We start from the raw sequence: 26,697 nt of genomic DNA on the forward strand, positions 1-26,697 counted from the left end.
CACAGATTGTCGCTGTGTGGTAAATGCCCCTTCTTGCCCAAAATAGCAAGGAAACAAATGGTGAGATCCAGAAGCCAGAGGGCCACAAAAGATGGAGAAAGGAGTCAGTGCACCAGCCAACAGCACACAGGGACCAAGGGTGGTAGGCAGTCAGACAGCAGGACTAGCTCTTCCCAACCGTAAGCATTTTGGGTGGCTCTGGGCCCCCTTCTCACTCCTGTGCCTGGGCTGATTATCAAGTATGTTGATGATAAGATCTTCGGGCAGGATAATACCAAAACATGCCTCAGAGTTGTGCAGGTTTGTTCTACACAGAACCCTGAATTCCACATGAAAACAACCTGTATTGGATGCACTCAGCAACTCTGCTTATCTCTTGTGAATGCTTTTCTGGTTGTTTTAAAGATAAAATATATTTTCCTTTATTTCCACTAAGTAAGTCACAGAGAAAAGTGGGAAATGCACACAAGCTAAGAAAAAAGAAAAAAGAGTGAATCACAGATCTTAACATTAAAAGCTAAGGGAAAAATAACAAAGAAAAATGTCAATAGGCATGAATAAATAAAAAATGTCTGCCTCCTGGGGAGATTGAAAGGGAATGTTGCAAAAATTAAAGGGCAGAAGAAACATCAAAAATAATTTGCAGAAGGAAGCTCACTGGCCGCCATTCCACTGCTCCCAGAGCAGAGGAGGTGAGCCACATGGGTGCCAGCAGCACCTCTCCCCCCACCCCATGGTAATGAGAAGACAAGTAAACAAGCCTCAAAACCAAACTGCCAGATCACCTACAACAACCCTAAAGGGAAATGAGATGGAACAATCTGATACTCAACCACGTGGACTCCCTGACCTGGCAACAAAAGAGGATCTGGAAAAAATGAAATCAGAAATAATTTCTCACATAACAGGAGAGATTGTGCCCATAGTGCAAGACATGATTAATAAATCTAGAGAGGACACAGATAAAAAAAATAGAGGAGCTGGGGAACATGATGGAAGCCCAACATAGGAAACAAATGGAACCCATAAAACAGATACAAACAGATTTGCAGATTAAAAACTCCATTGAAAGTCTGCACAGCAGAATGAACCAATGTGAGGATAGAATCTCACATACAGAAGATAAGATTGCAATTAGTGACCAGGAAAAGAAAAATTGCTCTAAAATTGTAAGGGACCATGAGAAATCAATCCAGCAGCTGCTAGATGATGCAAAGAAGAATAACATAAGACTGATTGGAGTCAATGAAGAAACAGGAGAGAGTGCAGATGACTTAAAAAAAACTGTTCACAGAAGTGATGGCAGAAAACTTCCCAAGGAGGGGAAAAAACTTGACATACAGATAAGTGAGGCATACAGGACTCCAACTAGCCTTGATCAAAAAAAAAATCGACACGTAGGCATATAATAATTAGGATTCCAGAAACTCAACAGAAAAACAAAATTCTACAAGCAGTGTGAGAAAAGAAACAAATCACATACAAAGGAAAGCCCATCAGAATCATAGCAGACTTCTCAATGCAAACCCTCAAGGCAAGAAGAGCTTGGAGTGATATATTTCAAGCTCTAAAGGAAAACAGCCTCCAACCCAGATTGATGTACCCTGCAAAACTATCTTTCAAAATTGATGGAGAAATAAGACTTTCATGATAAAGAGCACCTTAATAACTTCATGAATACCAAACCAGCACTCCAAAAAATTTTAGACAATATCCTAGGAAAAGACAATGAGGATCACAACCCCAGGAACCCCAGCAGAATGAATCCACTGGGTGTAACAAATTAAACACAAAGGGGAAGAATCCAACGAAAAGAAAAAGTCATGACAAGGCTTTTAAAACTTTTAACTTCATCTCCCTAATGAGTGTATAATTCAATCTTGTTTTTGTACTGATTAGTATTTTTCTGATTCTAGTGTTGCATCCCTTTCCTTGTGCTGTATTGGCTATTTATCATCTTCTTGTGTCTACTTTTTAATTGGGTTGTCTATTAATGAGCTGTAAGAGTTCTTTATATATTCTGGTCATAGGTTATATGAATTGTAAATATGGTCTGTTTAAGGACTATTTTTCATTTTAACAATGTCTTTTAAAGTTCTAAATTTTGATGGAATGTCATTTATCAATTTTTTTCTTTTATACATCATGTTTTTTGTATCCTAGGAAGTTCTTGGCTACCCTAAATTCATAAACATTTTCCCTTATAATTTCTTCTTAAAGTTTTATACTGTTAGGCTTTCATATTTAGGTTCATAGATCCTTTCAAGTTATTTTTATGTATGGAAGTAAAGGGTTGAGGTTAATTTTTTATATATGGATACCAGGTGTTCTAGTGCCATTTGCTGAAAACACTCTTTTCCTCGGCTCTTGAATTGAGTTCATATTCTATAAAATGTTAATGTTAAATAATCTTTCAAAACTCAGTGGACCATATATGTGTTGTTCTATTTCTAGATTCTCTGTTTTATTCAAATGATCTATATGTCTTTCCTTACACCAACACTGCCTTGATTACTGTAGCTTTAGAGGAAGTCTTAAAATTAGTAAACGTCTTCCAACACTGGTTTTTCTTTCTTTTTCTTTTTACTTTTCTAGGTCCTCTGTACTCCTACATAACTTTTAAATTTCAATATCCAATTCTTCATTTATAGCAAGTATACATAGACCTGAATTTTTATATATACCTTGTGTTTTCTAATCCTGCTAAATTCAAATACAAGTTCTAGGGGCTCCTAGAGATTTCTTAGTATTTTCTCTGTGGATGATCATTTCATCTACAAATAAAAACTTTGCTTCTACCTTGCCAATCCTATCCTAATTGTATCATTTTATTGCCAGACTATTTAGGTTTAGGCCTATGTTTCAAAGTTTAATGGACAGATGAAGAATAGGCATATCTACCCTTGTTCCCCACCTTAGGGAGAAAGCATTGTATCTTCTCCATTCATATAAGGCATTTTTGCTGGAAGTATGAAGTACATGTCTTTGATCTGTTGAGAAGGTTCTGTTCTACTTCTAGTCTCCTGATAGCTTTTACTATGAACAGCTGTAGAATTTAGTCCAGTGCTTTTTCTCCAACTACTGACAGGATCATATGGCTTTTTCCTTTCCTCTGTTAAAATGATGACTTTTCGGGGTGGATCTTCCAATGCTGAACCAACACTGCCATCCCTATAATAAAACCACTTTCTACATACTACCAGATCTGACTTCTAATAGTTTGTTTTGTTAAACACATTTCTATCTATGTTCATATTTTTTTCTTCTATTATCTTTATCTAGTTTTGGGATTAGCACAATGTTGGTTTCCTAAAATGAAGGGAGAAGTGTTCCTTCTTTTTTCTGCTTTAAATGTTTTATATAATTTATCAGTTAAAATGTATATGAGCCTGCTGTTGTCATATAGGTAGGTTTTCAAGCTAGGAATATACTTTCTTCAATAGGTGCTATTCAAATTTTATATTTCCTCCAGAGTTAGTTTCATTAATTTGTCTTCCAAGGTACTTCTTAGAAGTTGTCAAATTTATTTCACAGAAGATTTTTGTAATATGCTTTCTATATCATTTTAAATTCTGTAAAATCTGTGGTAATGTCTCCTAGATCTTGATATTGTAATTCTTAAAATGTATAATTGATATTGTGTAATAGGAAGAAAATGTCTAAAGGAGCAGGGGAAGTGGGAGGCGTAGGGGAAAGGAAAGAAGGGAAAAGAAAAAATATGGGAAAAGGAAAAAAATGGAAACAAAGTCTTTGCAAATAGGGAAGGGTGAAGGGGGTGGAGGGAGAGCAGGAGAATGGGAAAACAAAATAGGAACCAAGATACTCATGTAATGGTACAAGATCCCAATGATGAATGTAACTGTATTTTATACCTAAAATGTACCAATAAACTTAATGGGAAAAAGAATAATTATTTGCACAACAAAAACAACACTATTGAGGATAATATCTTTAAAATATAATTTATACAAATTACAAACAAAAAAATCACTAAAGCCTCCAAGTCCTGTGAAGAGTTGTTTGCATAAGATGTCTGCTCTTGTTTGTTTGAACTCACTGCAATGTGGCTTTGTCCACTTCATGTGAACCTCCCTTATAAGGACTACAAAATGGCAGCCATGTGGCCAAAGCCAAGGGCTGATGCTCATCTTCCTGACCTGGAGCTCTCAGCCCCGCCCCTCCCCACTGGCTCCTCCTCTCAGCTCCTCTGGAGGTCCTTCCTCCTCTTCAAGACCTCCAGGTGTTGTGGGGCCCATAGCCCAACCCTAAGACTCTTCTGGTCTCAGTCCCTGATGATCTCCCCCATTTACTCAGCCTGCAGCAGGTGCTTCAGGCTCATGACTCACAGATTCCTGTCTCCACTCTAACATCTTCCTTTAACGCCAGATCTGCCTCCATCTGGGACATCACAGCTTGACTATTCAATGGGCATCTCCGACTTCAAGGTGGCTACACCCGACCCCTGGTACCCTGTCTCCTAGAGCTGTCCCCAGTAGAGTAGGTGGCATCGCCTCTCATCCCATTATAAAACCTTCCATGCTGCTATATCCCATACCCAACCCATCTGCAAGTTCTGTCCCTTCTGTCTGCAAAGAGTATCCCCAACCTGACACTCCCTGTGTCCACTGTCACTGCCCCAATGCCCAGCAACGGCTCTAACTGCCCTTCCCTGTTTCACCTCTGGCCCCTCCAACCAGTTCTCACACCCCAGGGAAAGTGGTTCTTTTACAGCTTCAACCAATGTAAATTACACCTCAATAAAGCTGCTGAAAACAACTTCAAGGTGTAGGGCGGAGGGCTAGGGGAAGGCAGGGATTTGAAAGAAAGAATTAAACTGTGTCACATATATGCAACAACCTCCCACGATGAATGCAATCATTACGCACTGCAAACATGTCCTGATACAAAATAAAATAGAAAAAAATGAAAACAACAACAGCAATAATAATAACCAATCAGATCAAAGACAGATGTCGCCTCCTCCCAGCCACCGTAGCTGGTGTAGCATGGCGCCTCTGGTCTCCACCACTCTCCTCTTACCCTGCTTCGTCCCAGAGAACACCACGGTGCACACACAGGGGTGACTGCATGTCCAGCTGGTGCATTCTGCCTCACTCCCTAGCAACCAAGCTCCTCCGAGCAGGGACCGCGCCTGTATGGTCTGAGCAATGGCAGTGTGACTTGGGTTCCAAAATACTGCAAAAGAGACACTTGGACTTGCTGACGAGGGGAGCAAGGGTGTGAAGAGGTCATCACACACACACAAGTTTTCAGTCACAGTAACATCAGGAGAATCCGTTCCCCACCAATCAGATCCGCAAAGGTAAAATCATGGGCACAAGTTGGGGGTAAGATAAAGGTGGTCACAGAAGTCATGGGTTTTAGAGGCTGGAAGACAACGGAGAACCCACATGTGAGGCGCTCACCCCTCACCCGAAGAGCAGGCGGGTGCTGGGTGTCCTTGTGGGAAAGGCAGCTGGCACCTGACCTCATGCGCACCAAGGTGACCTCAGATTCCTGCTTCTCCCTCATCCGAGGTCCCAGCCAGATGTCTGGCAGCAAGGATGAGGATCCTCCAACCCTGACAGCACAAAGACAGCAGGGCCTACCAGACAGGCGTCTCAGAGACACTCAGCATCCCTGGACTGACCTTCTGCAAAATGCCTCCCTCCAATCCCTGCTGAGAATTTCCCATACGGAAAAAGGAAGGGGAGACCCCGCTCTGGGCTCTGTGGTCCCCAATCACAGAGCCAGGGAAACTCACACATGTTTTGAAACTCAAGTCAAATGCTCTCCTCTAAACCCCGAGACCCAGGAGGAGGGGACGCAGGCAGGGCAGCTGTGCAGATGACTGCCGTCTCCCGCGAGAAGCATTTTTCAGTTGATTATCGGAGGCTGTGCTAATTGTTGATAATGACTAAGGATCTAAGCCAGATTTGCAGAAACACTTTAAACGCTTAGTAAAATGCAGCTCCCTGGGTCCCCACCCCAAACCAAAGGGAGAAGACACTGGGGGACCACCCAGGAATCTGCTTTTGTTTTACAACTTCTTGGGGTGCATTTGGAGAGCTGTTTCTGGAGAACACTGCTCTTGTGGGGTCCATGGCTAGCCATGTACAACTTCCGGCATGGACTGTCCCCCCCACAGGCCTGTGATTCCCAGTTAGGCCCCCTGCCCCCAGGGACTGGGTCTGTCGGTGTCACCAAACCTAAAGAGGGGTCACGTCGTAGGCAGGATCCTGTGCAGCACCAGGGAGAGCACCGTGGGGCCCTCACCCCACCGCACCCGCTGCAAACACAGCCCGGGAAGGTCTCGCCTGCAGGGAGACTCTCGGGAGCAACTCAGAAGAGAGAGGAGGTGCAGCCAGGACCCAGCACCGCCCACCAAAACCACTGCACACGGAGCTGAGCTGCCAGCCACTAGCAGTCTCCACTCTGGCCACATCCAATCTCTTGGTATTTATATAATACTGGAGACTGGACCCAGGGTCTTCACCCTGAGCTACATTCCCAGCCCTTTGCTCATTTTTTCTTTTGAGACAGCCTTGTTAAATCTCTAAGTTGTCCAGGTGATGCTCTGACGTGACTTCCTCCTGGCTCAGTCTCCCCACAGTACTGGGATTCCAGGCGTGCACTGCTGCATGTGGCTAGATAGCGCACTTAGCTTTTTCAAAGCAATATTAGTTTGCTGACAACAAAAGCAACACACATGGTGACAAGAAATGGACCCAAGCCCAAACCCCAACCATGTGTTCCCGACCCACTTGTAAAAATGAGCAAAGCTATGAATGCTAAAGAGAAAAGGAATTCATGGGGGAGAAGAATCACAACTGAAGGAAATCCTGGGTAAGCCAATTTTGTGTTCCGTTGTGTTTTTTTCCCCCACTAACTTTATTGGTACATTTTAGGTATAAAATACAGTTACATTCATCATTGGGATCTTGTACCTTTACAGGAGTATCTTGGTTCTTATTTTTTTCCCCTTCCCCTGCCCTCCCCTCACCCCCTCCACCCTTCCCTATTTGCAAAGACCTTGTTTCCATTTTTTTTCCTCTTTTCACATTTTTCCCTTTCCCTTTTTTCCCTTCCCCTACCCCTCCCAATTCCCCTGCTCTTTTAGACCTTTTCTTCCTGTTACACAATATCAGTTATACATTTTTTAAATTACAATATTAAGATCTAGGAGACATTACCACAGATTTTACAGAATTTAAAAGGATATAAAAAGCATATTACAAAAATCCACACTGAGGCACAGATACAGGCAGACACTAGCCATTTATTTTTCTCTCCTGTACAGTAGTCTAGTGGAGACTAGAGCAAATGTATTTATCCATTCTCCTGTTGATGGGCATTTGGACTGTTCCTCTTATTTTTTTTCTTAAAAGTCCTCAGTTTTATCAGCCTACATCAAATTGAGAGCAAAATGCCAATTTGTGCTCCCGCCACCCACTGTGCCACATGAAAACAAAAAATATGCTAAAGTAAACAAAAATCTGCTCTATTTGTAAGTGAATTGCCACAACTGTTGTATTACTTACATCAAGAACTTTTATATTTCGTAGCAATCAACATCTTTCCTTCTTTTTATTACTCCCAGCCCATTAAGTATATAAAAGGTAAAAGCCATTGGTTCTGGAACAAAAGAACTATTGTAAATTCCACAATTGTTTTCTTTACATGAGAGGCAGGATCGCCTCTCCAGGGCAGCCGGGGACCTGAATGTGAAGGACACATCCGGTGCAACCATTCAGGAGCCGTCTGAGGGTTTCCCTCCAGGAAGGAAGCCGTGCGCCCCAGCCCTGAGCCACCAGCAGTCAGGACTGTCAGCACTACTGGATAAACCCCACAGTGGGCATTCTAAGGAAACCGTGAAAGAGAGTTTGTTCTCTTAACTTTGTTGTTAAAAACACCGATGGATGTCACACACAAAACAAAACAAAACAAGTCCAGGAATAATAATTCAGATTCTAACAGGCAGAATCTGGACAGGGTCACAAAGGACACAAACAGCACTAATATAATTTCCTCTGACAGCTACGGGGAACTGCAACTTTATATGACCAGTTCGTCTCTCCAAAACACACAAGCAATTTGAGATGAAATTTATTTTCAAGAAACTCTCAGTTACCATTCCTCAGCATTATCCTTCACTTTACATTTATGTCAACCAGTATGAAGATAACGAGATAAATCGCAGCTGAAAATATAGTTCATTCCTGAGATCAAATACAGAACATTTCCCCTAAATCACATTTCAAAGACTAGATTCCTCAGGTTTGTGTAAGACTGAGCTTTAAAGTGAACTTTTAAGAACCTGCAGTATCTTGCTGACTTCAGCTTTTCCTTCTGGTTGGTTAGGAAAATAATGGCCATAAAGAAAATTTCGGCTGCTGACCCTCATACTCTGATCTGTAGAAAATACTTCTTCATCACTGTCCCTGTGAGTGTTTATTTGCATTCTTCATCTTAAACATCACACACCTTAAATAGAAAAAAAGATCTTTCCCTACCTTCTGTGTGTACACTTATCACATATGATCCAGACTTTTCTAGAAAAAAAGTCACATCTGCACGCGAGATCCTTACATTTCTATAGACACAAGTGTCATAGCCAGTAAAATAGCACATAGAAATCAAATTATTATGCTCTCCGAAAGGACTTGCTTGTGTGCCCCCGGGAAAAGTTCAGACTCCTTACCACCCCAGAGTCACCCTGATTCCTGAAGCTTCAGGAATATCCGCAAAGTGCAAAGGCTCCATTTAAACTCTATCATTGATTCCATTCTCAAAGAAATCAAATGTGTATGAAGGTGTGTTGTACCTGCTTCATAACACTTTCCCCAATGTATTGCTTTAAAGTGTGTGTGTGTGTGTGTGTGTGTGTGTGTGTGTGTGTGTGAAATATCTGTGGGATTTTTGAGGGCATTTTATATTTTACCCAAAGAAAGATTTTTTAAAGACCATAATTCTCCTTTCAATTATAAGCTGCTTTCTATTTTCAATATATGTTTTAGGCAAGAAATATAAATTAGTAAAACAAACCAGGCAATTTAGGAAAAAGGCATCTATATGGGCAGAGTGAAGAACTGCCTGTATAGCCGGGATTTGGTGAGGATCCCTGAATTAAGCAGCGCAGAGTGGGCTGGAGGTGTGGTGAGTGGCAGAACACGGGCTTAACACATATGAAGCCATGGGTTCAATCCTCAGGACCACAAAAGCAGTACATTTGTGGAGAGCCTTTCTGGGTAATGAAGCTCAAGCACCAATGTTTTCTGTAGCCTTTGTGACAAGCACATTTTCCTCCCTGTCACCGTCATGGGAACGAATATGTGTAAGAACAAGTGGGTCAGACTCCTCCTGGGGGCTCGCCATGACACCTGCCCCACCTCCTCCTGTCTCTGGAGCCCTGGGAGGTATGTGCAGGGAGCAGTTGAGCCAGGTGACAAGCTCCTGAAGTGTCAGCATTACACAAAATAACCTAGGAGCAGCTGTGGTGACAGAACTCTGCAATCCCAGCACGCTGAGAGGCTGAGGCAAGAAGAGAGTAAGAAACTGCCCAGCCCAGACAATTTAAGGACTTTTCAAGGCCTTGTTTTAAAATTTAAAAATAAAAAGGGGCAGGGGATGTAGCTCAGGGTGAAGGCCTTGGATTCAACCCCAGTACCACAAAAATAATTAAACACTGGAAAGCCAACCACCCCCCTACCTTCCAGTGTCTTCCTAGTCAGCCCTGCCAAGTGTGCAGGTGGCAGAATTAAGCTAGAAGGTGGAGAACTCAGAGGTGATTCAATCTATTAAATCAGAGGTCAGCAAGCTTTAAAGGTCCAGAGAGCAAATACTGTCACCTCACCCGCCACGCAGTCTCGGTGGCAGCTGCTCAACCCCGCCACGCCTGAGTGGGAGCAGCCACGGGTAACATGGGAACAGCAGCAAAACTGTCTCATGGACCCCGAACTGCATGTGTCACATGATTTCTATGTGCCACAAAATATTCTTTGGATCTTTTCTCAGCCATTTCAAACTGGGAAACACATTTGCTCAGCTGTCTCCAAAGCAGGTGGTGGCTGGGATTGGCCCTTGGGTCAGCTGACACATGGGGTGTGTCACCCACAAAACGCAGCCCAGGAGGAGGCCAGAGCCACTCCTGGCCAACAGGGACCTTACCTTGATATGCGCAGCGGGGTCTGGGACAGTCTGAATCATGTCCTTTAGTGCGCCAGCCCATCTACCAGCGGTGCAGAGCCTGGGATGGCTGGAATACAAAACAGAGTGACACGTCAGTAATAAACTTATGCCTGGGAGGACTGGATGTGACACGCCAGGGTCAAAGATTCCTGGCTTTCCATTACACACGCTCTGCCCAAAAGCATCCTCTGGGGCCCAAGGTACACACGGAATCTAGAGCTCTTACTTCTGCTGCAATGGAAAAACCTCTTCCTTTCTTCCCCGTAGACCTCCTGAGTCTGACATACACGGTCCTTGTCCCCAGATGGTTCCCACTGGAGACAGGAGCAATAACTCCAGGCGATCTCTAAGACAGGAGGGTAACCGTGGTTGACAACATTTAGAACTCTAGGAGAGGGAATTCGGAGTGTTCTCAACCCAAGGAAATGATAAATGTTTGAGGTGACAGATATGCCAGTTACCTTGACCCCACCACTACGTACCGTACAGGTGCACTGAAATGTCACACTGCACAGTCATCATGTGTCAAGTGAAAAAATACACATTCTTTTTGGCAGATTTTTGGGGTGATTTTTGGGGATTGAACCCAGGGCCTTCATATTGAGCTATAACACAGCTGCTTTTATTTTTTATTTTGGTACAGGATACCAAAATCACCCAGGCTGGGCTCAAACTGTCAATTCTCCTCTCTCAGCCTCCTGAGTACTTGGAATTAAACACATGTAATTTTTTAAAAAATGACCCTCCCATCACATGCAGTCCACATCCATCATTTTACATGGGCAGCATCTACCACCCTTAAAATGGAGAAATGAAACTAAAACATGGGACATTTTTCCATTACACTGAAAAAATTGGCCTTTGGACATTCCCAGCAACACTAATTCCATCTACGGAGCCATTTCTGCTTCCTTCACAAGTTCTTCATGAAAAGCACAGTTATCATCTCACTGAGAGCTCAGCACCAGCCCCTGGACTATGCTCATTTAATCCCAACCCACTGTCAAGGTAGGGACACCAGGCAGGGGACAGATCGTCCCAGGATGACCTGGTTAATAAGCAACAGAGCCAGGATACAGGTCAGACCCATCTGTCTTACTCCAAGGCCCATGAGAAATGTGGGGGCTCACTTAATAGGTATCAGCACATATTCTGAAGATAAATTTTGGGAGTTTTTTTTTGAGACAGGGTCTCACTATGTAGTTCAGGCTGGCCGTGAACCCACTATATAGCCCAGGCTGGACTCCAACTCATGGCAATCCTCCTGCCTCAGCCTCCTGAGTGGTGGGATTACAGGCATATACCATGCCCAGCTGAAGATACATTTTTAAACATGTCCTAAGTGAGCTAAACTTAAAGGTGCCCCTACTCAAAGGATTTTCCAGAAATATATACTTCATCCAACAGAGCCCATATTTGGATGATAACACAGTGCTCTCTTCACCGCCTGTGTTCCTGCCATTCACAGATCTCCTATCCATCCTCCCTGGGGAGCTCCCCCGCTTCCTGGCCTCCTGCCCAGTTTGGTCCATGCAACTCTGACTGTGGTCACAGGGAGAGGAGAGAGGGCCAAGTATTGGGGCCCCCACATTCCCACCAGTCTCAGCTACGCCAAGGCTCCTTGGTGGCTGGCTATGGTTCTGCCCACAGCCGGACCCTCTGGTGACCTCTCCTGTTCTGGGATCCCTCTGCCTGGGCTGCAGGCTCCCGTAAGCCTTCCCCACCCAGTCTTAGTAGCTCTGTGGGCCTTGGCCATCAGCTCTCGTCTGGTGCTAAAAATACCTTTTCCAGTCACATTTTTAGGTGCCATGGTTTATTTTGTGTCACTATCATTTTTTTTTCCTTCTTTGTAAGTCTGGCCTATGCCTCTTATGAGTGATAAATCTCAAAATAAAAACAACCATTACAATCACAGAATTAGAGACACAAAAAGCTGCCTTTCAAATTTGCAGAGAGTGCATTCTTCCTGGGATGTGCCAAAGCATGCAGAGGAGTCCTATGTACCCTTGGCTTCCCACCTGCCCTCAAGACTGTCCTGGGAAACCTGTTCACTCTGCTGCCCCCCGGGCAGGCCTGCTCCACGCCTGGCCCCGAAAAGGCTCCTGGACAGATCTCCCTCGCTGGCACAGTAGGCTGCCCAAGACAACAACACACTCAGAAGCTTAGGCCATTATTACTTTGGTTTTTTGGGGTTTTTTTAACCACAGCCAAATTTCTTGGTCTTGGAAAGCATGCAGTTTTTCTCATGAGGTCTGAAGCAAATTGTTTGGGCAAATAACAGTTGCTAAAAAATGCGAAAGGAATGTAGCACTGTCTGAAGCTGGAGTGGGCAGCCGCTGACAGTGAGCCAGGCTCCAGGGCCTGGTGGGGAACGGACCCACAGACCCAGAGAGGACGAGGTCCTCTGGCAGGAATCCTCCCTCCCCGTGACAGCTCTTCAGGGCAGCAAGTGCCCAGGAAGACCCGGCCTGCCAAGGTCACTCGGCCCAGGAGGAGCATCCGGCAGCCTCCCAGGGTCCCTACACTCAGGAGCACTTGCCCTTGCATGTGTTTCCACAGGGTCCCTGGGGTGGCTCGCCCACACCGCTCGCCCTCTGCACTTCCCACCAAGGGCTCGGCTTTGCCCCCTTCCCTCAGCCCAGGCTGACCCATGACTATCTTCAACCTACAGCTTGCAGGGGAGGGGGCTTTAAGGTGTCCTAGACCCAGAACTGGGAGCTTCCTCTTCCTGATTCTTGGACCCCCAGTCCCCATGGCGTGGGCAGCACAGCAATGTGGCAGAGGGTTGGGTGCCCAGCTGGTTACCGTGCACCTGGCCTCATGGAGACCTTCCCAGGTGCTCCAGGAGTCATCTCTCAGGGGCGAGTGACCCCAGCCCACACCAGAAAGCAGAGCTATCCAGCGAGTCATCAGCCCATAGAATTGTGACAAATAAGTGGTTACTGTTCAAGCTACTAGGTTTTGGAGTGGTTTCTTACACACACAGATGATGGGATCCCTCTGCAAGGGAGCTAGGCACATGGAAACCTTCTGTTTGAGGGTCACCTTTGCAGAGCTCAGAGATGGCTCTGGTTCTCCCCTCCTTCCTGGACCTGCCCATCATACCATGTGATCCTAGCGTTCCTCTCACCAAAGAGGCCAAAGTTCTTCCCCAGCCCTTGTTTTAATGTCTCTGCGTCCTGCTTCAGCCACCAGGATGCAGCAGAGCATGGAGGGCTGATTCCTGGCCAAAGTTTCAGGGGCCACAAAGTGTTTCTACAGGCTGTCTTGTGACTTCCCACTGCCACGGAACACGGACAACAAAAGGCACGTGGGGCCCAGCCGAGTGACTCCAGTACTGGCCAAGACCTCTCTAGATTATCTCATGACCCACGGAGAGGTGGCCAGACCAGGACTGCCCAGCCATGGCCAACCTGAGGGCCCATGGGCTACACAGGTGCTTCCTGTTTAGGCCCCTGAGCTTTGGGGTAATTCATTATATCACATCTCTGACAACAGATTACTGATCTACACACTATGCCCTGAACAATTAAGTTACCAAGATCTCCCATAAAACTTTTCCAGCCAGAGGTATCAAAGAAGACGCAAAGATGGATTTCAAAGGAAATTTAACTTCATCCTAACACATGGATGTACCATGCCATTTGGCTGATCTGCAAGATCACCAAGAAAACTCTACCAGAAGCCTCCATGGAATTTGCAGGGTCCTTCCTAGGGGAAAGTGAATTTTCATTTCACAGGACAGGGCCCAGCCAGCCTCCTGGGACTCTGGCCACACTGAAATGGATAAACCAACATTGTAGATATCTAAGATCATGGAAACCCGCAGAGCTACAACGGCCACTCCATCTGTAATCAACCAAGATCTAAACTTAGTAGACAACGGTTTGTGTCTCTCGTCTCTTCTGGAGAAGTCGGGGTTACTTTCACTGCATTAAGGATAAAATCACAGGGAGGGGAATATGGAGTCTGGAGGCAATGCAGTCATGCTCCTCAAGAGAACAAGATGGAGAAATAATTTACCCAGGCACAAAAAGGGCCATTTCAGAGCAGATCAACAAGCAGCAGAAGTGCCAGAGAAGGAAGAGTGGAGGAAAGACACAGCTGCTCCTCACAGAGACAAGAAGGTGCCACCAAGGAGCCTTGATGGGCAGAGGCATGTGGCCTGGACAGAGGCAGAGAAACAAGGAGTGAAACCTTTCCCAGCTCCCCTGCACTGGAGACCAAGAATGTATGGTCGCCTGGGGGTCACCAATACCTGCAGCAGCATCAACCAAAGAGATGCACAAGCATTTAGTGTGAATAGTGTTATCATCCGCCAAGTCCTGTGCAGAACATTGTGGACCCAGAGATCAGAATGTGTACAGAATGGGGGTTCTGCCCCCCCCATGCCACCCAGCCCACAAAATCACTAACTGTTGGCCTTGGTTACTGTCTCATGGCTGAGAAAAAATATCCAACACCCAGAGTTAAAGGCGAGGTTCATTGTAGCTCACAGTTCGTAGAGCTTTTAGTTCATAGTCAGCTGACTCCAGAGTGGCACAGCAGAGGGGCGTCGCAGAGGAGAAAAAGGCGGCAAGCAGGGAAGAGCAAAGCAGCAAGCATTAACAGCAGCTCTCTTTCTGTCCCCTGTATTCTATCCAGGCTACATGCCCGAGGGCAGGCAGCTCTCACACTCATTACCAAGGCTTGAGCTATTATTTCTCCTCTCCCTCGGTTCACATCTTAGAGTCCTAGCCACTGGTTCCTAGGAATATGACTGATATTAGGAGACAGCATAGTGACAGAAATGATCAAACTCATACAAAGACCCTAATCCAATATGGCCGGTGTCCTTATAAAAAGGGGAAATTTGGAGATAGACTTGTATCGAGGGAAGATGATGTGAAGATGCAGAGAGAGAAGAGGCCCCGAACAGATTCTCCCTCCGAGCCCTTGGAAGGAATTGACTTTGCCGACACCTTCATCTGAGACTTCCCACTTTGAGCACTGTGAGGCAATGCATTTCTGTTTTTTAAACCTCCTGGTCTCTTGTGTTTTGTTATAGTAGCATTAGGAGACTCATACACTTCCAGTGAGGAACTTGCAGACTTATCTTAACACATGAAGCTTACAGCCCCTGGTAGATACATGGCCTCAGGACGCACACCGTGGTCTCTGCACTGTTTCTTCCTGGACATGGCCCTGTCCACCGCACGTCCCAGGCACGATGTCCTGTCCCCCCGCCTCCCAGTTGATCCTGACTTAACTTTGGCAAAGAAGAGACTCTTCAACTCTACAGCCTTGGAGAATGTTGTGCGGCCCCACATTACCTTCCCCACCCTGGATGCCTTTCTGAGGGAAATCTCACCCCCTGAGGAGCTGGGCAAGGCTTTGGAGGTAAGGGCAGGGATTGCCCCAGGCAACTTTGGTTTCGTTCTTGGAGAGTCTGCTTAGTGAATACAGAGATTAGTTCTCTGTGTGTGCTCTGGAAATAATGTTTCAATTGCATTTGGACGAAATAACTAAAATGACTCTAATCTAAAGCTAGTAGTAGCATAGAAAAACAAACACTGTGACAGCACAGGTCTGTCGACATTGCTCCTGGCCCTCTGGTTCTTCAGGAAGAGGCAGGAGAGAGAAGCAGGAGGTGGGAGGAAGAAGAGCTGTGTGTGGAGGCTGCCGTGCTGTAAGCAACAATTCTGGAGTCTCCAGCACAGGTGGCAGGAACCGTGCTGGACAGAGGGACCTCTCACACAGGAGACAGTCAGCTGTGTCTCGAGGAGGCCACGTGATTCCTCAAAGTACAGCAAAGGACCCAAGGAAAGACCGTGGAAGATTTGGGGCCACAAATGCCAAATATTAAATACACAGAATCTCCACCCATACACACTTTGTAAAGAACTCTTCACTAGGAGGTTATATTATTAATCAAACTTTCTTTGCTCTACAAAATGCCTGAGGCAGGCTACTTTATAAAGAAAAGAGATTCACGTTGGCCCACAGCTTTGGAGGTTGGAAGGCCAAACAAATGTCATAGTCCCCTGGCGAGTCTCCTACACCCACAGAAGGATGGCATCACAGCGAGAGTGTTCTGCATGCCGCCCCGCCTGGTCCCTTACCCTGCCTCACAAAACCACCAGATTCAGTCGTGGGGCGCCACCCTACTGGTCCAACTTAATTTTATCTCACCTGTAAACACCATGGTCAGATTAATGGGCCCTGGAGGATTGACCTTCATGAATTCTGAGGTATAAAACCATATTCCAACCCTACTAGAGGCCTAGCACTATTTGGGTTTGACCAACTCTACCTTTCGTTGCCCTGGGCTCAACCATCTTCTCCCTCTGTGAGTCATTGGCCTTGCTCTGGATCCACACAGCTCCTCCTGGGTCACCAAAGACCTCGGATAACCTGAAAAAGAATTTGAGTACAATAATCCTTATTTGTTTCCAAAGACGAAGACTGAGGATTAACTGTACATTTAGTTACAAAACCTACTTCTTAAAACATTATTGTGAAAACTTCTAGAAGGGGAAAGAACTTAAAAAACCTTCCCTTTTAAGAAAGGCAAGGACAGTCCACTCTTATGAGGGAAACTGAGCATGCTGAAACAAAACTTAGAAATAAAATAAAGGTCTGACCCAAACTGGCATTCTGAAGCACACATATACTCTTGCAAAGAAAATATTCTGAAAATGTTTCCCTTTCCTCGTGGCCCCAAGCTTTAGTAATAATGGCTTCCCCAGATCATTTCTTTAACATTTTGCTCAAAACAGAGCAGTGAGGTTTATAAAACATCCCGAGGATGGTAATTAAACAATTATTCATCTAAGGGAAGAAATAACCTTTTAAATGCTAGTAGGACTGGTGTCTTTTAAAGATCAGAACACTACCAAACTAAAAAGAGAATCATACTATGTAAAGACACAGATCGACAATTCAGCCTCTTCCTTCTTTTTCTTTTTTGAGATAATGAGGATTTTTTTGTACTTGAGCAACTTTCCAAGTAAATATCCAACTTCTAAATATTATATTTAGCAGAATCCTCACAAGATGGCAAGTGGCAAATGACATCTGCTTCAGGTGAAAATATTTCCAAAGTAGAAAATGGCTTAGATAGTATATCAAAATCAGTAGGTGTAAGGGGCAAAATTATTTATGAATGCTTCCTCCCATTCCACCCAGCCTTCTCCACCTGAAGTCCATAATAACATTTAATCAAAAATGTCCCAATGTCACAGCCAAGTATTTGTTGTGATAGAAGAAATACAGCATACAGGGTAAGATCGGGATGCAAAACCACATGTATATGATCCTAATATTGCAAAAGAAAAGAATTAAAGGAAAGAGAAAAACAAGGAAGGAAGGAAGACAGCTTGACGGAATGCACTGAAATGCTAACAGGTATCTTTGGGTTTCCAGTGAGAATTATGAAGGATTGTTATTTTCTTCTTTTTAAAATCTTTTTTTAAGTTTATTTTTTAATTGACAAATGAAAACTATTTGTCACTATATATTTGTCATGTACAATAGGATGTTTTGAAACATGTGTACATTGTGTACTGGCTAATTCTGGTTAATTAACATATGTGTTACCTCACTTCCTACTTCTTTTTTTGCACTAAGAACCTTTCGACTCTTCTGTAAGTGATTTTCAGGAATACAGGACATTGTTCCTAACTAGAGTCATCATGATGTACAAAAATTCTCTTGAACTTACTTCTTCTGTCAGAAATTTTGTGTCTTTTGACCAATGTCTCTCTAGCCCCTCTCCATACTTAACATCACTGATTATCAAGGAAATGCAAAGTGGAACTGCAGTGAGATGCCATCTCACCTGTTAGAATGGCTGTTATCCAAGAGCCAAAGGTAATAAATTCTGGCAAGGATGTGGAGCAAAAGGAACCCTTGTATACCATGATGGGAAACAGTATGAAGGTTCCTCAAGAAATTAAGTGTAGAAGTAGCATTTGATACAGAAATTCAGCCATGAGCTATATAACCAAAGAAAATAAAATCAGTACATTGGAGAGAGACGCCTGATTTTCGGTATCCATCACAGCATTATTCACAGTAGCCAAGCTATGGAAATGACCAACATGTCCATCGAAGGATGAATGGACAAAGAAAATGTGGCCTAGAAGCACAGCATACTACGATGCGACCTTTTAAAAGAAGGAAATGCTGCCCTTTGTGACAACACAAATGAGCCTGGAGAACATTACCCTAAGTGAAATAAGCCAGTCGCAGAAAGACAGATACCAGATTCATTTGTGGAATCTAACAGAGTTGAGCTCTTATTTTTTGCTTTTCAGTTTTGTGTGTTTTCCAATTTTTCAAAACCAAAAATACTCAACTTCATAATCAGAAGAGAAAAAAAAAACCTAAGGACTAATCATTTTCTAATCCTAAACATATTTTTGGAGTATTTCCTTCTAACATTGGCCATGTGGAGCAGGGCTGGGCCGCTGTAATTGGTGGTGAGATGCTCCGCAGGGGAGGGGGCTGACGGCAGACTCCGTGGTGCAGTGCAAGGGTACTCAGCCAACAGAGATGGTTCCAAATTTCTTTTCCCCTAATCCAAAATCCAGTACTGATTATTGCTTGGTTCATTACTGCTTTCCGTGGACAAGTGGTTAAATCAGTATTCAGTTTCCAACCGTTGCAAAGGAAGTAAGTTTTCAAAGGCTGGGCTGAGATTCCCTACACTCTTCCCTCCTACGTGGGTTTCTGTGCCAGACGGCTAGTGGCCCGAGCATAGCTTGATTTATGGTGCAGACATTGTTGGGCCTGATTTGAAGACCGGAGGAAAGTCCAGAGAGGATTCTATTAAATATGTGCAATGGGTATGTGTAAGTTAGCGGCACAGCATTATTAATATCTCATTTATCCTGAGGGCATTTATCGGACAACAAAAATTACCCATAACACAGCTGAGAATTCACAAAGGACCCGAAACAGTAAAACAGAGTTGTGGAATCTGGGGAAGGCATGTCCCCAGAGGAGCCATGGTGAGGCCCAGCCCCGTGAGGTAACAGCTGGCCTAACCAAAGCAAAGCCATCAGAAAAGGCTGCGGGCCAGACTCAGCCCTCAACAGCCACAGACACTGGGAAGACTGAGCAGCCCAGCCCCAGGCGCCTGCCCTGGCAACTGCCGAGAGCAGAGGTGGAGGTGTCTCGGGATGTGTGTGGGGACCCCAGGTCCTGCTATGCAAGAGGGAGACACAGGACATCACCCCTGGCATCCGCTTAGATCCAAATCTCCTGTCCTGAAGGGTGGAAGAGTGGACACGATCGTCAGCGAAGCCCCACCTGCCTGAATACAGGAAGGGTCTGAGCAGCCTGCCCGGGAAGGCATGGAGTGGCAGAAAGACCCCAAGCACAGAGCCCCACGGGTGGGCAACCCAGCAGGCAGCTGCCAGAGCCGCCTTCGGCCTCAGTTGTGCGTCTGAAAGCTGAGTAAGATGGCCAGTGCATGCCCAGTGAGTCTGTGACCCTGGCATTATTAAGCTCAAGGATGAGTGAACTCCTCCTTCCCCAAAAGGGCTGCGCACAAGATCCACTCCTGATGCACATTCCGGCCACGGTGTGTCATGAGCAGCAAACATCTCACCCACTGCGGAGGCCACTCCCGGGATGGCAGCAGCTAGGCATCCGTGAGCAATGAGCCCAGTGCCTGGGAGGACCCTGGCCCTCAGTAAGCAAATCAGCCTGGCAAGAAGGCTCTATGCCCACCAGCAATGCCAGCACCTGAGTGACACAGGCGACCCTTGTGGTCATGGTAAACACAGACGTGGAGACACCAGTTTTGCATTTATGACCCCACATCCATGGCAATGGGATCAAAACCCACTGGCTACCCCTGCACCCTTATGAGGGAACCCCAATTTGGCTTGGACATGCAGCTCACCCCATGGGACCGAGGAAGGGAGACCCCATTCCAGCCTCAGGGTGAATCCGTCACTGGGTACCCACACCCCCTGCAGGAACTGAGGGATGGGCATGTGCTATGATCTTGGCCAATTTAACACTGCAGGAGGGGGCGAGAGGGCCTCTGGGGTCACGTGAGATTGGTCCTGTCCCTGTGACACCTGGAACCTTGCCCACCACCTAAGGACCACGCAGGAGGGAAGCTGAAGACAGAACCCATGTGCTGGGCCATCAGGGAGACGAGGGAAACCTCCTGGGCTTTTTAGGATGGAGGAGAGCAGGGCTGACCACTCCTTAGGACACTCACCCCAGGCTGCTTGTCCTGTTGAGGATTCTGTCCACATTGGCCACACTGTTGTGAACCAGGGTATCGGTTGTCCCTGGCAGCACAAGTACCCCACACGCTACAGCATCGTTGTTCAAGAGTCACCATCTGCATCCTTAAAACAGACAGGCTGAATATGCACTTCGGTTCTAATTTAAAAATCAAATGATCTGCTGGAAATTAGCTCAGCCTATTAATCTCTCAACTTAGAACACTCTAAGCCAAGATTTAGGAAACTCTTATCAAGATAAGTGACTTGTCCTGATCCATCCCTCTCCTGAGTGTCCAAGTATTGGAGGTGACTTGAGGTAACCATTCATTCAATTGTCCATCTGTCCATCAATCCATCACACATCTCTGAAGTCCTTCCTGGTCAATCACTAAGCTAAGCACTGAGCCGGAAGAGGCTGAGCCCAGGAGTTCAGGCACCCAGGAGACAGAGGTGTGAAGATGCCATCACAGATCCACTCTCCGCTGCCTGGCTTGGCATCTGTGCCAGGCCACATGTTGGCACTGCATCAGAGTCAGTTGCAGAGTTTTTGAAAATACAGACCCCATACCCTGTCTCTCCCTTTATTAGGAGCCCCAGGGGTGAGGCTCTCTGTGGGATTGAAGGCGAAAGTGGATGGAGGAAGCACCTGGAACTGCTGAAGGGAAAAGAAAGGGAAGAGCCAAGAACACAGCAGGGATACCTGAGAAGGAGAGAAGACTGGGGAAGACCTCAGTCCCGGGAGCCTCAGTGAGACAGAGCTGGGCCCCAGTGCCCATCTGCAGAGAGATCCGGGAACTCAAGGGAGTCATCCGGCCAAGCACACAGGCTGGGAGCAGGACCTGGCCTGAGCCCTCCGTGGGCCTCTGCAAATGGCTCATCAGCAAGATGGAGCAGGCCAGGTCCGGGTGGATCCTCGGGGGACGATGAAGATGGCAGGGTGTGCACCTACTCATTAAGGAGGTGGGGCCAAAGACAAATGGGAGGACGGAGCAGCAGTTCAAGAACAGAGTCCTGCTTCCTCCACTCACCCAGCACTCGCTGGGCACCCAGGGCTTCAGACAATGCCAACAGCACCTGAGACTCCGTCCTGCGCTCGAGGGGTTCATGGTGCAATTAGATCAGATGAGGTCAATCCAATCTTGTCGAGTTTGTTTACTAAAGATGAGGAAAACAGGGACAGTGGTCCCCCCATATCCACAAGGGATCCGTTTCAAGACCCTCAGTGGGTGCAGCAAAGTGTGGAGAGTACCGAGCCCTACACGGGCTTTGCTTTTCCCAGTACATATCCACCTATGATAAGGTTAAATAGATAACTTAGGCACAGTAAAAGATTTGCCACTATAACAAATATAATAGAGCAATCACAATAATGGTCATCATAAGGTTCCTGGCTCTCTCTCTAGAGCCAGGACAAATGTTAGCATTTTCTGGCTGGAAAGAAAAACTGTGGAATGGGGGGACTGTTGTTGGTTTACAGAAGAGGACGAGGACAAAGGTCCCAGACATGGCAGCCAGGGACAGTCCAGCCTGGGGAGTGAGCAGAGGAAAGACATGGCAGGGTCAGCACTGGCCGGGGCCAGGACCTCCTCATCCATTGGAAGAGGGTGGGACTAGGGTCAACCACAGAGGATGCAGGATGGGGACCGGAAGGGTCACACAGGTGGGAAAGGGATGCTCACTGAACAGGACAGGAGCTGTGGAGGACAGAGCACACCTGGCACAGGGCACCTCCTGGACTCTCCACACACCTGCTGGAGAACAACCATGCTGATGCTCTTCTCACCTGAAGCATCTTTAGATTTTCATTTGCAGCATTTATGAAGTACAATTATGAGATTTATTCAGCAATTTTTCCCCTTCTGGGAAAGAAGTGTTAAGAACCAGAATTTTTCTCTGCTGGCCCAGTCATCTGGAGGAAGGTCAGACTGTGCGGTGCCCAAACCCTGTCCTCTAGCCTGGATCTGCCCATTACACAGGCAGGGGTGGCTACTTTAGAGTAAATAGGACAGCTAATCTTTTATCTGAAAACAAAAAAGCAACCTAGCAACACTGCTGCCACCTACCTGGGTAACAGCTTTGGTCCTAATGCAAAGTGCTGAGTCCTTTGTGACATTAATCCTGCCCCGAAAGCTGCTGCTACCAAGCTCACCATCCGAGGCCTGAGCTTTGGGAAGATCCCAGATTTGGAGGTGGAGGAGTGGGAACTCAAACTCGGCATCCAACATGGCCTGTGTTTATTCCCCGGACCACGCTGCCCTGGGGCCAGAGAACGTAGCCTCGGGCTCTACAGCAGAGAAAGCGAAGCTCCCCACCGCCCTTTCAGAGCGTTTCCACCTGGGACCAATTCATCTGTCCCAGAGACAGAACCACGTCAGGCAGGCTCGCCTCTCTCTGCTGTGGAAACTCCCAGTTCTCCCAGAGAACCCCATTTGCTCAACATCTCTGAAAGGATGAGCTGTCAGAGTTCACATCCGGAAACCTCACCCTGATAATACAGCCTGCCCGGCCCCCCACCTCCGCAAAGCGCTGATTTCCGGCTGACTCGGAAGTGGTTTCCCTCCCAGGACAGCTCTGCCCTCCAGTGCTTCCGTCATGGGGTAGACAAACTCTGAGCTCCCGGACCTGCACCACTGCTTCCACCCAGCTGCACAGGTCTGCGTCATCGACTGCAAACAGAAGCCAGAGACACCAGTGTGCCGGATCAGAGAGAACTCAGCAGCCCCTGTAAAATCGCCATCTGCTTTTATCCATCTACAGCTTCATCCTGCCACCAGCTCCGGAGAACTGTCTTTGGAAGCAGAGAGGATTGTTGGCCCACCCTACAGATTTCTCACTCGCTGGCTCATGGTTGTACAAACCAGTTCCTTAGAACAAAGCTCCACCATGGTGGCACATGCCTGTGATCCCAGCATTCAGGAGGCTGAAGCAGGATGATTACTGCAAGTTCAAAACCAGCCTGGGCTACATAGTGAGTTCAAGGCCAGCTTAAACTACATAGAGAGATCCTGTCTCCAAAGAACAAAAACAAAAACAAAAAAATGAACAAAGACCTATTCCACTTTACCTATCCATCTAACAGAGGCCCATTTCTTAATCCAATCTCCTATCCATATCTACATTTACATCTATATCTATCTATCTATAAAATGCCCATCTGGCATTGCTTTAGGGAGGCGTTTTTCAGAAGTTGTGCAGGAGTCAAAGGAAAGGGGACCTTTGACAAGGCTGCAAAGATACTCAGTGCCATCCCTGGCTGCAGGAGTGGCTGGGCCTCAGGGCTGTTGCCAACCTCAGAATCAGAAGCGCCTGCCTGTAGAGTAGAGGTTGGAGGAAATGCCTGGTATGTGGAGATCCTGAAGTTCAGGGCTGGATTCCATTCCCCTCAGGGAGGGATGGGGAGAACAGAAATACCCCCAGAAGGGCACGTATGAGAGCAGTCGCTACCCTGTGACTCAGGGTCCCACCTGCCTCTCTGCACAAGCAGAACGAAGAGGCCTCACCCCATGTGGCAGGCCCTCCCAGGCCAGCACTGGGGGAGTCATCGTGGCATCAGTTCTGCTTTTAAGGTGAGTGAAGCAGAGGATCTCCACTCAAACTGTCCAAAATCTGTAATAAAAGATACCTTAACGAAGATGACATCACAGAACCAGTTGAGAGTAGAATTTAATAATGCCAGCATGCTTCTGCCTTAAATCTGTCAAGAAGACTTGGCTTGTTTTGTTTCTTCATTTATATTTTAATTATTTTGGAAAACCCACAGCCAGATACACAGTGTCTCTAATAAGTGAGCCACTCCAGTATCAACTTGAGATGTCAGATGATTTCTAAACTCTAGTTTAACTCCTTGACAATGAAAGGCAGCCTGAGGTTTTCAACTTCTCCGGTTGTCTAACTCCACTTGGGAATCCTGGCTCCAAGACTGTAATGATGATCATTCTCTACTGGAGTTTCCTCCCCTCTGGTTACATAATGGAGTTTTCTGGGGACAAGTGTCAGCCAGGCTCATGACCTCTACCCACTGTACACAGCACTCACCAGCCTTTTTTGCTGGGATTAATGAATGCTACAGAATTTAGAGAATCACTGGGTTCCAGGATTGAGCGGGTAGGTAAGGGCCAATGGTCACTCCCACCACCAACTCAGATGACAGAGTCCACAACACAACAGCTACACTGGGCAGGAATCCACCCCATGATTTTAAAACCACCAGTGATGAGACTGCCAACAGAAGGCTCAATTATTAAGGGACCATGTTCCCCAAATGCCTACAAAGTTTTGCAAAACCAAAAGAAAATCAAGGCATCACCCTCTGATAGCAAAGACAATGTGTGGGTTAATTTGTGAAGTGACTCAATACCATAATATCTCAAGAGACAAGCTCAATAGGAAAAAAATATATAGACAACAGATTTCTCAACTGATAGATAGATAGATTTGAGATTTAATTCCCAAAATTAACCAGAGAAATTGAGATAGATAATGGGTGGAGATTGGAATCTCAATTAAACATTGTCCTGTAAAAGAGGGAGCAGCCTCATTGTCACTCTTAGATTTCTTGACCCCTCGTGTCTCTCATTTCCTTGAGTCTTTTACTCCAATAACTCATTCCCATATTTCTCTTACTTCTTGTTAAGTATCTTTTAAATTTTTCTTTTATTTGTTTATTTTTATCAGGTACAACATGATGGATGTCAGCATTTCCTGTCCCCAACTTGACTTCCGTAGAGAAGAAGCATTTGTCCCCTAGATAGCAATAATGGAAGCAACTTTAAATTCATTGACATAAAAATTTTAAAGCTTAACGAGCACTTTTTTTTTTAAAGGAAGTCGTTTTATGGAGAACATTCCTGAGCTGGCTCTCTTGTCTTCTGAATGCTTTTCTTTCCTCTTCTTTGCATGCAGCACAAACTCTGACTTTTTGAATTAATTTTAGACACTTTCAAAAATCTTTAAAAGAAAGAAATGAAAACAGCTGTACAAACATCAGACCTTCAAAACCCAAATGATTTTTGATAAATGTTCACTTTAATTGTCGAGGAGGAGGTGGTGAAGGCTGGAAATACCACAATTGATGTATTTACAGCAATTTAATCTATCTCTATCATTAAAATTGCTTTGCCTTTTTGTGAATAGCAGCTCAGAGTAACAACCCTCAGAAAATCATACTTGAAAACATCAATTTATGGGCTTGTGACTTTTTGTTCTTTTTCCCTCAAGCCCTTTTGAAGAAAACCTTTGAACACCTAAGTGTATGATACTTAACGTTAAACTCTTTAAGCAGCTGGAAGTTCCTGTGTAAAACACATGAGCCTTTCACTCCCAGAACTCTAAGATCTGGTGGAAGCCCTCAAAAAATAATGATTCCAGTTGGTATGAATTTCCTCCAAAGAAAGGAAGGGCAAACCACAATGGAAAAGTTCATCAAGAGTGCTCTGCCTGGACTCGCAACAGGCTAACCCAGCCCTGGTCGGGCAAGAGCACAAGCCATGGACGAGGGATAGGGAGCTTGGCGGAGTGAAGCTCAGATCCCACCCAGGGCTATGAAGAGCCACCAACTCATCAGAATCCATCAGAGGGAGCCTGTTCTGAGATGCCAAACTTCCAGTTCCCACTGTGGTCTCCTAAAGAACCACATCTCTGATGAAGTGGGAGATCTGAAATGTCTTGTTCCACACCAAATCCTCTTAGTGAAGATGTGAGGGCCTCTAGCAAAAGCCCATAGTTGAGCTTTTGTGGGAATTTCAGGTGAAATGTTATGAAAACAGATACAAACTTGACCACCCTTCGGGGCTGTTGCTCTGGACCATGTGGACGAGCTCCCACTCGCTGTGTGGAGAAGCCATGAACTTGGCGACCGTCACTTGAAACATCAGCTTTCTACTGGTTCTAGTAAATCTGTCAGCTATTTTGGAAACAAAATCACAAGCTTGACCCCCACAAGTTCCTCAAGCTATCACCCTGCCAAGGAAATCTATCTTCTTGGATAAGGAAAGACCCCGGAGATGAGATGTTCCATCATCCTTGGAGAAATGAGGCCGGAAGTGGTGAAACAGTCAATTTGTCCATTAAAGCTAGATTAACATAACTGAAGGGAATTTTTCTTAAGATGATATCAATTTTTTTTGGTGTTAAAATGTCCTTTATTTGCTAAAATGCTGATAAAATTAGAGAAATTTTCTTTTCCTTTTTTAATGTCTTTACTTGGCAAAATAAATCGACAAGCCTGTTTCCTTTTTCTTCAATTTTACTAGTTTTATGTCTTAATAGCAAGTCTTCATTC

General features: G+C 45.6%; 1 protein-coding gene across 2 annotated transcripts in view; it reads right to left on the reverse strand.

Moving 5' to 3' along the window:
• Erg (ETS transcription factor ERG) overlaps window positions 1-26,697 on the reverse strand; it is a 218,308-nt gene that overhangs the window by 146,072 nt on the left and 45,539 nt on the right. For both annotated transcript variants that reach the window (XM_004842372.3, XM_087212331.1), the window contains exons 2-3: window positions 16,481-16,581; window positions 10,168-10,255 (exon numbers count right to left, since the gene is read on the reverse strand). In XM_004842372.3, the coding sequence (XP_004842429.1) occupies window positions 10,168-10,206 (39 nt within the window). In that variant the 5' untranslated portion in view covers window positions 10,207-10,255; window positions 16,481-16,581. The remainder of the gene's footprint in view (window positions 1-10,167; window positions 10,256-16,480; window positions 16,582-26,697) is intronic.

Source organism: Heterocephalus glaber, unplaced genomic scaffold (assembly GCF_053883595.1).
Source record: "Heterocephalus glaber isolate CG9 unplaced genomic scaffold, H.glaber_assembly_v1.0 deba00000122, whole genome shotgun sequence".
In the NCBI taxonomy this organism is placed as follows: domain Eukaryota; kingdom Metazoa; phylum Chordata; class Mammalia; order Rodentia; family Bathyergidae; genus Heterocephalus; species Heterocephalus glaber.